The sequence below is a fragment of the Anas platyrhynchos genome, chromosome 7 (genome assembly GCF_047663525.1).
Source record: "Anas platyrhynchos isolate ZD024472 breed Pekin duck chromosome 7, IASCAAS_PekinDuck_T2T, whole genome shotgun sequence".
NCBI classification, from domain to species: Eukaryota; Metazoa; Chordata; class Aves; order Anseriformes; family Anatidae; genus Anas; species Anas platyrhynchos.
In genome coordinates this window covers 27924760-27939235 of record NC_092593.1, presented here as the reverse complement: position 1 = coordinate 27939235, position 14476 = coordinate 27924760, and the positions used below count along the sequence as shown (strand labels likewise).

Genomic DNA, 14476 nt, shown 5'->3' with positions numbered 1-14476 from the left:
CTACTTACCAGTGGAAGCTATTGATCTTGCTGGAGTCCTCTGAGGTGAAAGCCTTTCTCCTCACCACATCTTTCCAACCATTTCAGCTTCTGCCCTGCGGAGTGTTGGATATGCTTCTTTCTCCTTCTGACATACTTTGTTGTGCTTGCTGTGTTTCCTCATCCTTTGCTGTTCTTCTTTTAATTTCCTTCTACTTAAGGATGTCCCCAAATAGCTACATCTCATATCTGTGAAGTATCTGAGAAGGAGGTTCTTCCTGCCCAGAAGCTGGCTGAATCTCCATTTTAAGCAAGGGTGTAAGGATGGAGGAAAATAACCCTTACAAAAGTTTCTCAGCTGGGGAGGAGATGTCTTTTAGCAGGAGCCAGGAGAGGTTCAGCTGCTCTGCTGGCCTCCTCTGCTCACAGGTGATGGTGGCCAAGGGGGAGCGAGTGACTTCTGAGGTGATGGTAGCTGGATGGGAGCGGAACAGGGAATGGGAGTGTGAGAGAGGGACTAAGATACGCTGATGCTGACTGAGCATGAGTGCCTAGGTCTCAAGTAAAGGAAGGGAAGATACCATTCGCTGCATTTCTTGGGGACACTGGAACAAGAAAGGAGGGGCATTTTTGGCAGGCCCCGTCTTCTGTCTTTCTGCTTCATCTTTCAGTTCCTTCTAACGTTTTCATCTTACACCATGTTTCCCCAATGACATTAGGGGAGAGGAACAGTTAGAGTTATCATCTTAATATTAAGAAAAAAAACTTCTTAAAGCCTTTAAAAAGGAATCTGGTAAAAGTTAGAAATTATATGGCCATGTAGAGAAGATAACTGGGAAAAACAGGGGTGTATGAGTGACTATTAAGGGGAAAATGAGGCATGTGTTTTCATGTTAGACTTTGTCCTTTTAAGTAATGATAGGAGAAGCTGGAGCAGATGCATACCTTTTGGAATACAATGTGTTGTTTGAATTGGCATTAGCCAGGCAAACACAGTCTTTAGTAACCATGAATGTTACTAAAATGTCAGACAGGTTTAACTCGCAGCTTTGTAGAACCTACTTTCAAATCTAAAATTGCAAAACCATGTACATACAAGAATGAAATACTGAGTTGTACTGAAAGTGCAGAAAAAAAATGTTATTGGGTAAGTCAGAAGAGCAAAATTTAAGTACTAAAATATTTGCTAAACTTAAGGATTACAGTTGAGGATTACAGCATTAATCTGATTTGGGACGTGAAGTCTGAAATACCAGGGTAGAAACCACAAGTGTAATGAAAGGTTTTATCAGAAACTCATTCTCACCATCTCATTTTTGTATAATTATTTTTTTAATGTGAATAGATTAGTTGCCTAAAATTGTGCTCTAATCAAGATTTTGTTGCACAGTTCAGGTAAGAATTTTGGAATAAGCACATCATATAGTCATGTCTGATAAATCGCTTCATTTTTTTATTGTGTATAGCTAAGTCTGACAGAGGGGAAAAAAATCCTGATTTTTTTTTTTTTTTTAACATCAGAGTTGTCCAGCCTTATTAACAGGACAGTAGCTCTGCATTACCTTTCCTCAAGCAGAGCAGGAGCAGGCTGGGCAAGCAGCAGCACAGCTTTGCCTTCTCCGCAGCAGCCCCAGACAAAGGCAAGCGTCGCGCGGAAGCAGACAGCGCGCCTCCAGCCTCGGCCACGGCCTGGCTCCATGCTCTGTAAACAGCAACATCCGAGGCTCCAGCACAGCAGACAGCGGCTGCCCGTCTGATGTGCACGCAGGAAGCGCCTGCTTGTACAGGCCCAGCTGCCGCACTGCCAGGCCTTGGCTCTGCCTTCCCACTGAGGAGTTACTGGCGAGGGGCGAGTGGGGCGTTACAGGAGCAAGGGGAGCTCCAGCAAGTCACGGACGGTGGTCCTGAGCCCCACAGCTAGCGCAGAGAGGAGACGTGCAGGCACACCAGCTCACAGCTGCCATTTTTTAAATAAGGAATTTCTGGGGTTTTGTTTGCATGCCTGTATGAAAATAGGCATTTTGGTGTTTTGATGTCATTTCTGTGCTATATTTTTAGTGTGGCAATATGTCTGGGAATATTATGAATATGAAATATTTAGCTATTGAGCCAGCTGGATTTGAAATAACTTACAAGAACTTTAAAGAGACTTTATGAAGTACTTGTTTTTCTCTGCGGCAGCACATGGATTTTTTTTTGTTCCAGTGTTACTGCAGACACTGGACAAGTGCCATTACATTAAAGCCGGTGTTACCATTTGGTGTAATAAGGAGAAAGACCTGTGGGCCCAAGATCAATATAAGGGGATAATGTAAATGTTTTTTCATCCTTTCTATTAAAAAAAATAATAATAATAATTCCTGGGTATTTTATTTTGATATGGAAGATGTTCCTGGCTTGTGGTTGAGTGTACAAGTGCTTTCAGTTAAGCATGAAAGCAAGGCTCAGGCCTACTCAAGTGCAGTTTGCTTACAGAATCCAGGTATTTCTCTCTGAGGTAACTAAATGTTTAGCTATGTCTAGGGAACTTCAGTAAGATAATCTAAGTTTGGTTTTGGCTTTGAATTGCTGTTAATTACATCAGGATTCCAAACGGCTATTCAGTAGTGTTAGAAACGACACTGAAAATGCCTGAAATCACAGAAGAAAAGGCAGAAACAGAAGTTGGGTTGGGTTTTTATCTACTCAGGAGTTATTTCTCCAGAAATATGACAGGCTGCTAATTCATGTCTCTACCTAGTCATCAAAGGAAGAGCCGTTAGGGATTGCATAACCCACTTCTCTGCCAAATAAATTACCACACAAGCTTAATTTTTAAATTCCATGTATCGGTGCAGCCTTCAGTTTTCAAAACAAACAAAAAAGGTGAATCTAATGCATGAAGCCTGGATCCAGCTCAGGTGCTTGCTAACAGCTGTTCCCTGGAGAAGGACAGAGGCTTGGGAAGGGTTTCCACCTCTCTGCTCACGCACAGGGGCAGAGGGAGCCCTCTACAAGAAAAGACCCAGAGAGCTCAAATCCAACTTGTAGTTTCTGACAGCAGGTTTTCAAACACAGATCTGCCCAACTTCTAGCTGTACCAGGATTCTTCTGGAGCACACTATGGAAAAAAAGTACAGTTTGGGCTGTAAAGTTTATGTTTTCAGGCATTCTCTGAGCAGCAGGAGCAGCAGAGGGGGGGATCTGTCAAGCATTGTTGCTAAATTGGGATATTCTTGCAGGTCTTGTAGGAATCTGGTGCTCTGTTAGAGCCCAAGGTCCGTGAGATAACATGAGATTCTGGTCACCTGGGAAAAAGGGATAAAACTGTTAACCTTCCAGATATGGAGAAAATCATGGAAAGATGTCATAAAGGGCACTTCATAACAATATATATGTATGATTTTATATAGATAGATAAAATCAGTCAAGTAAGGTAATGCTATGTTTTTGTTTTCAAATACAGGGAAGGGATGAGTGGAAATAGTGCAAACTTTCTGTTCCACCTGAGCCTTTCAGTCTGGAATAGAAACCAAGGATTTTCTCTCAAGTGAAGGGAAAAAACATCAATTTTTAGTTATGAAATAAAATTGCCTTAGGGTTACTGCTTGGCAGGGTTGTTTTGTTAAGGAATGTCACAGCATCTCCCACAAAAAATACTGTTCCCATTGTGCTTTTCATCTGTGCCAGCTCTGCATGCTCGATCCTATTCCATAGAAGTTTCCTTGCTGACCTCAGTTATTGTTATGCAGACTCTTGCAAAAAATAGATGTCAAATAGTGTTCCTTACCTGAACTTTTGTTTGAGCGTTGATGGTGGTCACATTGATTGGTATCAGATGTTTACATTTTACATTGTCTCATGTTATTACATTATTTTGACGTGGATTTTAATTTTATTAATATCTTGTGAAGCACTTGCTTCAAATGTACATGTTCCTAAAACAGAATTAAGATAGTGGTTGTTTTAAAGAGACCTATAAAAGTTCCTTTCACTATTCTCAGCTGTCCATAGGTTTTATGGAAAAGTAGAAATAGCTTCTGCTGGAGTTCATCGTAGAGGTTTGTAGAGAATAATTTTAAGCTATTGCAGCCTTGTAGTACCAGCTTAGCTAAAGGTGTGGGTTTAAATGCATTTAGTTAGATCAGAGTAGAAGGCTGTGTGATTGCGATACTTGTTTGAATGTACAAAAAACTACCTATGCCTGTAATATTTGAAAGACGGTTCATGTATATTTCTTTCTTACAAGCTCTCTACTTAATTCTCTTCTTTCACATTTTCTTTCCTGAGATAATTGAATTTAAGATTCATTTAAAATAATTTGAGTAATTTTTGTTATATTGTTTATATTGGAGACATTCTTGTCACTTCCTCTAGCATGCTGAAGACTGAGCTCTCATATTTCAGGACAATGGATCAGGAATGAGGTAGTGGTCAATTGGTTGGAAAGAAATATTGGTTGCCATTCAGAAGAGAGGAGGGAAGAAAAGAATCAGCTAAGTGTTTTGGTTTGCCTGGCATGAACAGCTGGAATACAGCAAGTGCCAAGCAGTTATTTTACACTATGTGGAAGAGTCATAGGACATGTTTGATATAAGCTGTATGTAGACAGAGTAGATAAACAGATTGTTGTTCGTATATTGTGTACAGATGTTTTATAAGGAGCCTCAAAGTATTTAAAGAAAAAAAAAATCATTTAAGTAAATATACCCCTGCCCTTTTTAATGAAGAAAATGGAAAATAAATCATACTCACCGTGTTGTTATTAACCAGGCAGCGAATATAATAAAATTGTAATCTATGGATTACCTTGATATTTGAAGCACTGAAAATAGTATATTTTTTCAAGGGACTGAGATCTTGCTGTCATGAAAGTTGTACATGACTACTGTGAGAAGAAACGTGACTTTAAAAGCAAGTAGAATTAATTTTACTTGCTAAGTCCCTTTTCCACTTTGCACAACATATTTGCTGTCATCTGCAGCTGAAGGCCATATTGCCCACATGCTTCATCCTTCCATCTTTCATGGTGTTTATGATATAAATGTAAGGTTTCCCTCGTGCTTCTGATCTCATCCTCAATACCATTAAGATTCCTTAATAGAAAAGCAACTTCTGTAACAGATTGGCAATGAACATATTGAATTTATCACATCAAAGAAATAGTTGTAGGATGGCGTTAAGACTCTGCTTCTTTTTAAAGTGATCTGTACGGGCAGATCTTTGAGTCCCTGTGTAATTTTACTGACTTTGATCAGCGTCCATACAGCTGTAGTTGTTTTGAAGAATCAGATGTTACTGTTGTGCTGTGAAAGTTAAAGGATGGTGTTCTCTTTATTTGTTGGAGACGATCATTATTAGTTACTTGGTGGTATGGCAATTTAAATATTTTTTTTGTGTATTTTCCAACTGGAAGTCTACTTGGCTTCTGCAGCATGTTGATACCAGAAATTCTGTGGGAACATAGGTAAATTTTTAAAAACTGGTTTTCATTATATAGAATAATCGTAGTGATTTTCTAACATGTTGTTATGCAATACTTATCTAAACTTCGACACACACACATTTTCTAGAATTATTTACTACTGTGTGACAGATACACAGCTGTGTGTCATTTACTTGAAGAGTAGGCAGATAATTTTAAAAAATGGAATGAAAAGCTTTAATAGCAATACAGAGCTCTGGTGTACATTTATTTTATGTGCAAATGTCCTTTATTATGTGGCCACCACTTATGTACAGAATGCTGTTTTTAGAATACAAATGTCTGCAGATATTCAGGATTGTTCTCGTATTACATATTTATACATATGTGTGTGTGCGCATATATGTGTATATATATATACACATGCATATAGAGCGCGTGTATCTCTTTAACATTGAGACATTTCAAAGGGTAAGGTTTCATATTCAAATGTTTAAAAGATAAGGAAACAATATAATTGCTTTCCTTGTTCTAAGACCATCCCCTCCTGTGCGTTTATGTTGTGATACAGCCTTTAATTACACAATCAAATATTTCCCCATGGGATTCGTAGTTTTTGAACATTGCTAATGCTCTTTGTCTGTTCTCATAGATTTCTTGATCACTTATCATAACAGCGATCCTGTGGGATCACAGTGTGGGCCTTAAAGGAGGAATTGTCTGAGGGTTTCACAGTGTTTGCTGATGGAAAGGGAAGATACTGGAATCCTGCATCCTCTTTCTGGCTCCAAGGGAAGAGTCCTGTAATGTTTACAGTCTCTACCTATTTTTGAACCAGTTTCCTTTGATTTGTCAAAATGTTCCATGGTAATGGGATAAATGCTATTTTTTTCAATATGGAAATAGGAAGCATGCAAAAGACTTTCATTTTAGAAAATTAAATTACAGAGAAATAAAAGAAGATTCTTCAAGCATCAAAACAGATTGGAATACTTTCGTGTGATTAATATTACAAACCTATGTTTCTAGTGGAAAGTTAATTTGAAGGAAAAATATTGTTCCTCATGATGTCATTAGCACCATCAGCATTTTTCTTTCTGCCTCATTTCTGAGGAAAGCCAAGAAAACAGCAGTAGAAAAATTTGCGTGTAGCAATATGAAAGCTTAATTAAAAAAAAAATACCAAAAATACTGTACAAGTGTTTGGCAACTATTATGGCAGAGATGCCTTAGAGGAGAAAGAGAAATGCCTACTGTGGTGAAAGTGCCTGTAGGGAGCAACAAAAGTGCAGGGCCAGGTTCAGCCAGATGACCTGCTTCTAACCAAGTACTAGAAGTGTTAGCCCTCACAGTTTGCTCTGAAATGCATTCTCAGTTATTTGTGTGTGCCTTTGACTAAATTAACTTCCTACATCGCGTCTGTTGTACTCGGGTTTTGGAACAGGAAAACAAGCTCAGTACTGATGACGAGGTCAGCACGCTGCTGGGAGCTGTGCTTTGCAGGTTACCAGCTGCTCCCCAGCCAGGAGGAGGTCAGCTCTATTTTAATGAGTTGTGGCTTCTCTTTCTCCCTCTCCTTCTCCCTGTCTTTCCTCTCAGTGATATTTGTTGTGATGTTCCTTTATGATGGAGTTGGTGGACTTCAGAAGAATATTATGTCTGAATTAGTGGTAGAAATTAGCAGCTTCAATAAAGAAGCGTGCATGTGCTGGATGCCTTCTAAATGGCATGGGCATTGGTTATACTTCATTTCTTTAGCCAGCTGCTGGAAGTCAGTAGCCCTGGGAGCACTGTTCTCTCTTTCCCACCCAAACAGGCTAACAGGTGGGCTCTTAGTGTGTTTGGAGCCTTTTAACAGCTTTTGTTTTGCTTTTTATGTTTAAACTTTTTGCTTTTATGTTTCAACTAAATGTGCTTTACATTGGGAAGCTGAAATAAAGTTTTTTTTCCTTATCTCTAGAGGAACAAAAACAACTCAGAGTGAAAGAAGCAAATGGGCTAACCTCTCCTTTCAGTTACAGTAACATAAATTTGAGGAAGCTTTGCTGATACCTTCTGTGTATAAGTGTTGCTAGAATTTGCCTCAGTAATGAACTTTTTAATCACGACTTTTCCTAGAGATTGCAGCTAATCCTCTCAGCATGTCTTTCTATGAGCTTATGCTATTGCTTTTTCACACTATATAGTGAAAATCTGAAGTCCCAGCCTGAAATTTGTGAAATATAGTGAAAATCTGAAATCCAGTTTGAGCTTTCAAGGTAGTGTCACACAGTTTATGTAGTTTCTTCTGTTTGTATTTGCCTCTGAAGAAATACCCAAATATTGATGATCCTAAAAGATCAAATCAGATTGCTGAACAGTAGTTATGCATCTTTAAAGTCAGTTCCCATTATGATATGACAAACAGGTGCTGAAGTTATAGGGCAGGTGTAATGTTATTGTAAATAATTTTTAAAAGCAGAGTCCACTGATTTGGGAATGAGGTTGTTAACAGTTTCAGAATGTCAGACCTCAGAAAACATTGTTTAGCTGGTCTGTTGTTTTTCTTTTTATGTAGTGTTACAAGTAAATATCAGGCAGTAAAATAGTCCTTGCTGATAAATGATGGGAAATCATAAGCAGTGTTTTACCCATCCATATTAATTTGAGATGCGTTTTACCACTTTTGAAGTGTTCAGTTACCCTTATTAAGAAGTTAGTATCTATTTATGAAAGTTGTTCATACTGATGATAATTCATAGTGTAGGAATGACTTGGACTATTGGAATAGTTGACAACATTGTTTTAAAATTATTGCAATGACTCGAGATAAGCCAGTTTAAGATTTGTTAAGAAGTAACTCTGCTTATATATACATTTTTATCTGTTGGATGCTAGGGAAGTTCTTCGCAGATTTTTGATGGATACAGATACCACTACAGATTAAAAGCCTCTCGATGGAGTGGTCCATCAAGGAATGAGAATGCAATGATTCTTTTTCTCTGTGTTTTTCTACTGCTAATCTCCAAAAAACTTTATTTGGGATTTTTTTTTTTTTTTTGGTAGCTGTCAGGCCTGCATAATGCACCTATTCACATGCTTCTAACAGGAGAAAACAAGTGTGCCCATATAGACAGGCCTGCTGAGGAACCAGTGCAGCTCAGGATGCCCTTGCCCTGTGCCATGCCAGGAGCAGAGGAACAGCAAAATCCTGTTCCAGAAGGGAGAAAGGTGACAGAATGATACCAGAGTGGACAGAGATGTGTTGTTAACCCTTTGAATGTAAGAATAGCCACACTAGAGCAATCAGGCTTGGGCAAAGAATTGTGGAAACGGTTACTGTATGTATAGCAATGGAAAGGTTGTGAATGGCTACACAGTAATTGTGTGGTCAAGCAAAATACAGCTGATGTTACAGCAAAAAGTTCAGTCCCTCAAAACCTATGTTTTCTTAATGCTGAGATGGTGCTACGCATCAAAGGCCTAGCTGGTACAAATATATATATATATACACACACATATATGTATATGTGTGTGTGTGTAACGTATATATATAAAGATAAGCCAAGAAAATATAAATTGTTAAGCTATTCAATTCACAAAAAAAATAGAAAAGTAAATATTAGGATTTCCATGCCAGCAATTATTAATCTTCTTACACTTTAATAGTATTTCATACTGCTTTGTTATGACATAAGGTCCCTTTATGATGTGCTTTTAAAAAAATATATAATGTCTATAAATGTACATACTTTGAATTTATAATTTAGATAACAATTGCAACTTATTTTTTAATCTCCACACAACATAAGTCCCAAGTGTTATTGCACAGTATAGTGCTTTGTGGCAATAGTTTATATTCTTAGTGAAACCGTATTTTACCACAACTGATAGTAATGGCATTTCTTTTGACAGAACAACTTCAAATTTGACGGTGTAATGATTACCATGAACTCTCTCTTATTTAAAGGATTTATCAGATATGAAGTGTGTGTTATTTTTGATGGCTAATTTTTCAGGTGCTTTTCAGATCTGAAACTTCCTCTGTACACGCTGGGAACTGGAATAAATGAATCATGTTTAATTTCTTCTAAAAGTGGTTCAAGTAGAATGAATTTGTCTGTTTATTCAGCTAGTGTAGACTGGGATAAATTTTATTTCAGTCTCACCTAAAAATTTACTCAATGTTTAAGCCTTGTATCATTATATATTTCGTGGTTTTAGAATAGCTAGGTCTCATTACAGTCTTTTAAGGAGTACTTTTAGCAATATATAAGACAAGTTTAAACATAGTTCCCAAACTTGGCTTTAAAGCCAATGTAAATGAGGTCTTGTAATGCCACATTCCAGTGATTCAATCTGCAGTAATGAATTTCTATATTAAAGTGGCTGAATTTTTATGCCTGAAAGAAGCAAGACTGGGGTCTCATGGGGAATAGCACCAAGCTAACCATTTAAGATACTAACGATTTTTTTCATAAACACCCCCCCTTACCCAACAAGAACAAAAAAAGAGTGAGATACATTTTGGCAAAAATCATATTTGATTGGAAAAAAAAAAAAAAAAAAGCTCAGTGAAACTAGTTATTTAATTTTCAGTGTTTCATTGTTGTTTCAGGTTGCTTGATATTCTACAGTTTGTCTTTGTGAATTAAATAAAGAGAGAATCATATTAAAAATGATCCAAGCACTGACACACAAAAAAAAGTATTTTGAAATACAAATAGGAAACATTATTCATCACATTTCAGCATCATTACCAAATTTTACTTTTACTTTACTTTTACTTTACTTTTACTTTACTTTTACTTTACTTTTACTTTACTTTTACTTTACTTTTACTGATTTTCATTCAGGGGTGGGGTTAAGGTTACAAGCCTGATTCATAACAGGAAACTTGATGAAGACACTGATAGCAAAGCAAGACTATCAATTTGGCTTTGGATGGCTGTGCTGAACTTATCCAGACAAAAAGACTTGCTTCTGGGTTTTGGTGCCTTTTTCTGTGTGTTGGCAATGAAAGATTGAGGAAAGCTGCAAATGAATGTGCTTTCAGCTGTGTTTGAGCTGATCAGCTCCCATAGATTTTAGGAGGAAAAGTAGTTTAGTGCGAGATCTTACAAACCAGAGTACGCTTTTTTTTCTCATTGCTGTAATAACAGTTACATGTTTTATAGCCTTGACTTTTTCAAATTTACAATTAAAGAGTTTTCATTGTGTTTTCTTTCAGATTCTTCTCATTCTTTTCATCGAGATGAGACAATAGTTATTGCCCTTGCATCTGTCTCTGTATTAGCTGTTTTGATTGCTGCTCTGTTCTTTGGATACAGAATGCTTGCAGGTAGTGTTTGATTATCCTATTTTTTTATATTGTTGTTTTGACTGTTTCTCAAAGTTTTATTTGTCTTGTCTTCTCTCTTAGTTCCTATTACATGTCTGTATGTGATGCTTATTTCTCTTCTCTGACATTTTATGATATCCCTTTTCATAACAGTTCAGAGAGATTTATAATAATTTCTCTAAGTTGGCATTTTGAGGCTCATTTTTCCTCAACAAATCCTCTACTCAACATAGACAGCTTAAGTGAAGCTGTAAACATGCTTTACACTTACTGCCAATGACAATCAATTATCAAAACGTGTGTAGCAGGTAGCCTTATATCAGCACCTTCACTACTGATCTCGCTGACTCAAAAAGTTTACAGGATTCCTTCTTATTTGTCATGTTCATGCTATGTGTTTCTAACAAGTCCCAGGTAAGTTTTACTTTTGCTTATAATATGGCCAAAAAAAACAAACAAACCCATCTTCAAACTGCCTGAATCTGTTCCCGACCCTTTCCATACAGGAGACCGTAAGCAAGGTTTGCACAGTATGAACATGATGGAGGCAGCAGCATCAGAGCCCTCTTTGGATCTGGACAATCTAAAGTTATTGGAGGTATGTGTTCAATTTGTTTCTTAATCTTCATTTTTATTCAGTGAAAGACTTGTGGTTGTATCACTTCTCACAGTTACAGCAATAAATGTATCAGTGCACTTCTGTAATCTTTTCCTCTAGATCAGTTTAAAAGCAAGAAATAGAAGGTTACAGCAATTATGTTTTGCCTGGCTTTGGTAGCGATATTGTTGGTATTAGCTACAACACGTTCTACCTTAAAAAGAAAATATTAAACAGTGGAAGGTAACAGTTGCAAGGGGAGTTGGAATGTGCTGTATTTCAGCATTGCATCAAAAATCCTTCTTTTTGCTTGACACTGCTTTAAGTACAATATCCTACAGTAGTAATTTGCAAAGCTTTGGTAACACCATTGGAGCACAGAACTGACTGCAGATAGGGCTGTATATTTCAATAGTAGTGCTTTTACGTGTTGTCATTATTCACAGTGAGGTACTGTGTATTTCCATGGCAACTAGAGGCCAACCAGAACTTTCCAACGAGCTTGGTGTTAGATGTATCACCAGAAACCTGCAGAATTTTATGCTTTCAATTGTTATATGTGGTAGAACTTGCATGGAATTTTTAAAAGCTTTTACCTAAAAATAGATCAATAGAATAACTGAAAGAAATTCAGTGATGCTTTTTTTTCTTGCCCATTAGAAATTACAGCTACAGATGGAGGCTGCAGACATGTAGTCCTCACTGTGGTGTGCTCTGGGCAAACCTGGAAAGCAGACTAACTTGCAAAGAAATTTGTGTGCCCTCTGCCAACAAAAAGTACTTGAGGTAGAGTTTACCAGAGTACAAAGGTACATATTGTAGAAGTGTGGCAAAATCTCAGATGAAATTACTTATATTGATATACAGTCTTGGAAAAAGCAGCAGTTTTGTTGATGGGGAGATCTACAGAATCTTCAGTCCTTTTTCTGAAATCCCAGGAGTTGCCACCTCACCTCCAGCCATAGGGTGTTGCAGGACAAACTCTCTTCACTTGTGTTTGCCTTTTGTGTCTCTGTGGGTAGAATACATGTATATTCTGTATTTGTACCTTGAGGTGATATACTATCACTTTGCAATCCACATTGAGGACTCTGCCTTGGGAGGTCTGAAAAATGGAAAGTCTTGCCTGTTAAATGATACTTAAGTTTAGAAAACTTTCCTGTTAGATAATTTTATTGTCTTTAAAATCATTTCTTTATAATCCCTTCTGCTTTCCCCTTCTCCTCTATTTGTAAGCATTTTAAAAAGTAAAAAGATGCTTGTTTCACATCTAGATGTGCCTGTAAATGATTTGAATTCAATAGATTCTTAAATTCTTATGTAGTCAGAATGTTTTGAGGTTTAGAAACTAGGACTCTTCATGAGGGTGGTCCAGGGCTCTGATTTAGAGCAGAGATCACATCTTTCTTTAGTTGCCATGGAGATGGAAAAGGCTTTTCTGTGAAGACTAACAGTGGAGGCTAGAATAAAGATTCACAGGTAGCAGAGAATTGGTTATTTCTTTCTGTTAAAACCTGTTTACTTCTTTTGATATCTATCTTGCACTGCAAATGCATATTTGTCATTATTAACTTAAAATGTATGGCTTGTAAAGCTACCCTAAACCTAAAATGTGTAGCTTAATGCCTGTGATCTCTGGAGTTGATTAAAATTGATCACATAAAAGCTATAAATGTTCAGTAGTCAAAAGTTTAATTAAAGAGCTTTTTTCAGCATAAAGCTTATTGATTTTATTGATAACCCATACGAAGCTGCTGAATAGATTATTTATGATATATTTATTAGGTGTTCAGACTATAGATCAATGTAGTAAGATCTAAGTGGGCCTATGCTAGGGTTTACAGCTCCAAAATAACGTTTATGACAGTATTCTAATTCTGATTTTCAGTACAAAATATTTAATAATTTTACAGTGTAATTCATTATAAAGGTTGTCATATATTGTTGTAGAGTTAAAACTTTGATTTTGCCTTTGCTTATTACTTAGTGAACTAATTATGTTATGTTTTTTTTGTTTTGTTTTGTTTTTTTTCAGTTGATTGGCCGGGGACGATATGGAGCAGTGTATAAAGGCTCCCTAGATGAACGCCCAGTTGCTGTGAAAGTATTTTCTTTTGCTAATCGTCAGAACTTCGTTAATGAGAGGAACATTTACAGGATTCCACTGATGGAACATGACAACATTGCCCGCTTCATTGTGGGAGATGAGAGATTCACTGCAGATGGGCGTATGGAGTACTTATTGGTGATGGAATATTATCCCAATGTAAGTGTTTCAAATAAATCAATTGGATTAGTTTAGATTCCTAAGAATAGCCACATAAAAAGAATGCACTTCAGTATTGGCCAATAATTTGGAGTTCTTGCACAGTAGTCACCTTTGCCTGGTGTAATGTGAAAAAAATCCATATAAGTTACAATTTTAATGAAACTTAGCATGGCTTACTGTAACACCCTTTAAGGTTTCTAAATTACTACTATCAAACCTAGTCTTAAAATGTAGTCTTAAATTTTTGGTTTAATATTTTGCTTTTGGTTACAAGTCACTTTTTAAAATCAACTGTGGAATAATCGAGGACAGTATTTGAAGAGTTATTTTTGCATAAAAATATATTAATCAACTTAAAACTACTTAGTATTAAAACATTACACCTCTTATGGTATTTATAACCTCACTTAGTAGCTGTAAATGGCAGGGTGTTTTTTTTGTTTGTTTGTTTGTTTGTTTGTTTTTTTAATACAATGAAACATAAGGCATCCTGTTACCTTTTTTAAGCTTTATAGGGAATACCATATTTATTTTGTTGTACCATATATTGATGATATAAAAGAATTCTTAAGAAGGCAGGCTTACTTTCAAGGACTGTATCTTCAAATTTTCTTAGCCAACTGGGTGCTTACCTCCTAAAATTCATTTATCTGAGTTCGTAACTCTGTGTGTGTGTGCGTGTGAGTACAAAAAATGAAAATATTTTTAAAATGCAGACCATAATTGTGAATTGCTTATCACAGAAAATCATAAAATATATGTTTGAGGGGTTGCATATATGAAAACACAAAGATTTACATTTCTTTTTTTTTTTTTTTCCTTGTGTATAGAAAAGGATTTTAACTGTTCTGTTAAATAATACTTTAATGAGCTTTTTGGTCTCAAGTAAGTGAACTCATTGTATTTA

At 36.6% G+C, this 14476-nt stretch overlaps 1 protein-coding gene and 1 long non-coding RNA gene across 2 annotated transcripts in view; one reads left to right on the top strand and one right to left on the bottom strand.

Annotated features, from left to right (window-relative positions):
• LOC106016166 (uncharacterized) overlaps positions 1-14476 on the bottom strand; it is a 47970-nt gene that overhangs the window by 1796 nt on the left and 31698 nt on the right. The window contains exon 3 of the long non-coding RNA XR_011810716.1: positions 9-3265. This is a non-coding gene — a long non-coding RNA (uncharacterized lncRNA). The remainder of the gene's footprint in view (positions 1-8; positions 3266-14476) is intronic.
• Positions 1-14476, top strand: part of BMPR2 (bone morphogenetic protein receptor type 2) — a 103652-nt gene that overhangs the window by 68698 nt on the left and 20478 nt on the right. Inside the window, exons 4-6 of the mRNA XM_005016861.5 lie at positions 10592-10702; positions 11209-11300; positions 13336-13566. Of these exons, the coding sequence (XP_005016918.1) occupies positions 10592-10702; positions 11209-11300; positions 13336-13566 (434 nt within the window). The remainder of the gene's footprint in view (positions 1-10591; positions 10703-11208; positions 11301-13335; positions 13567-14476) is intronic.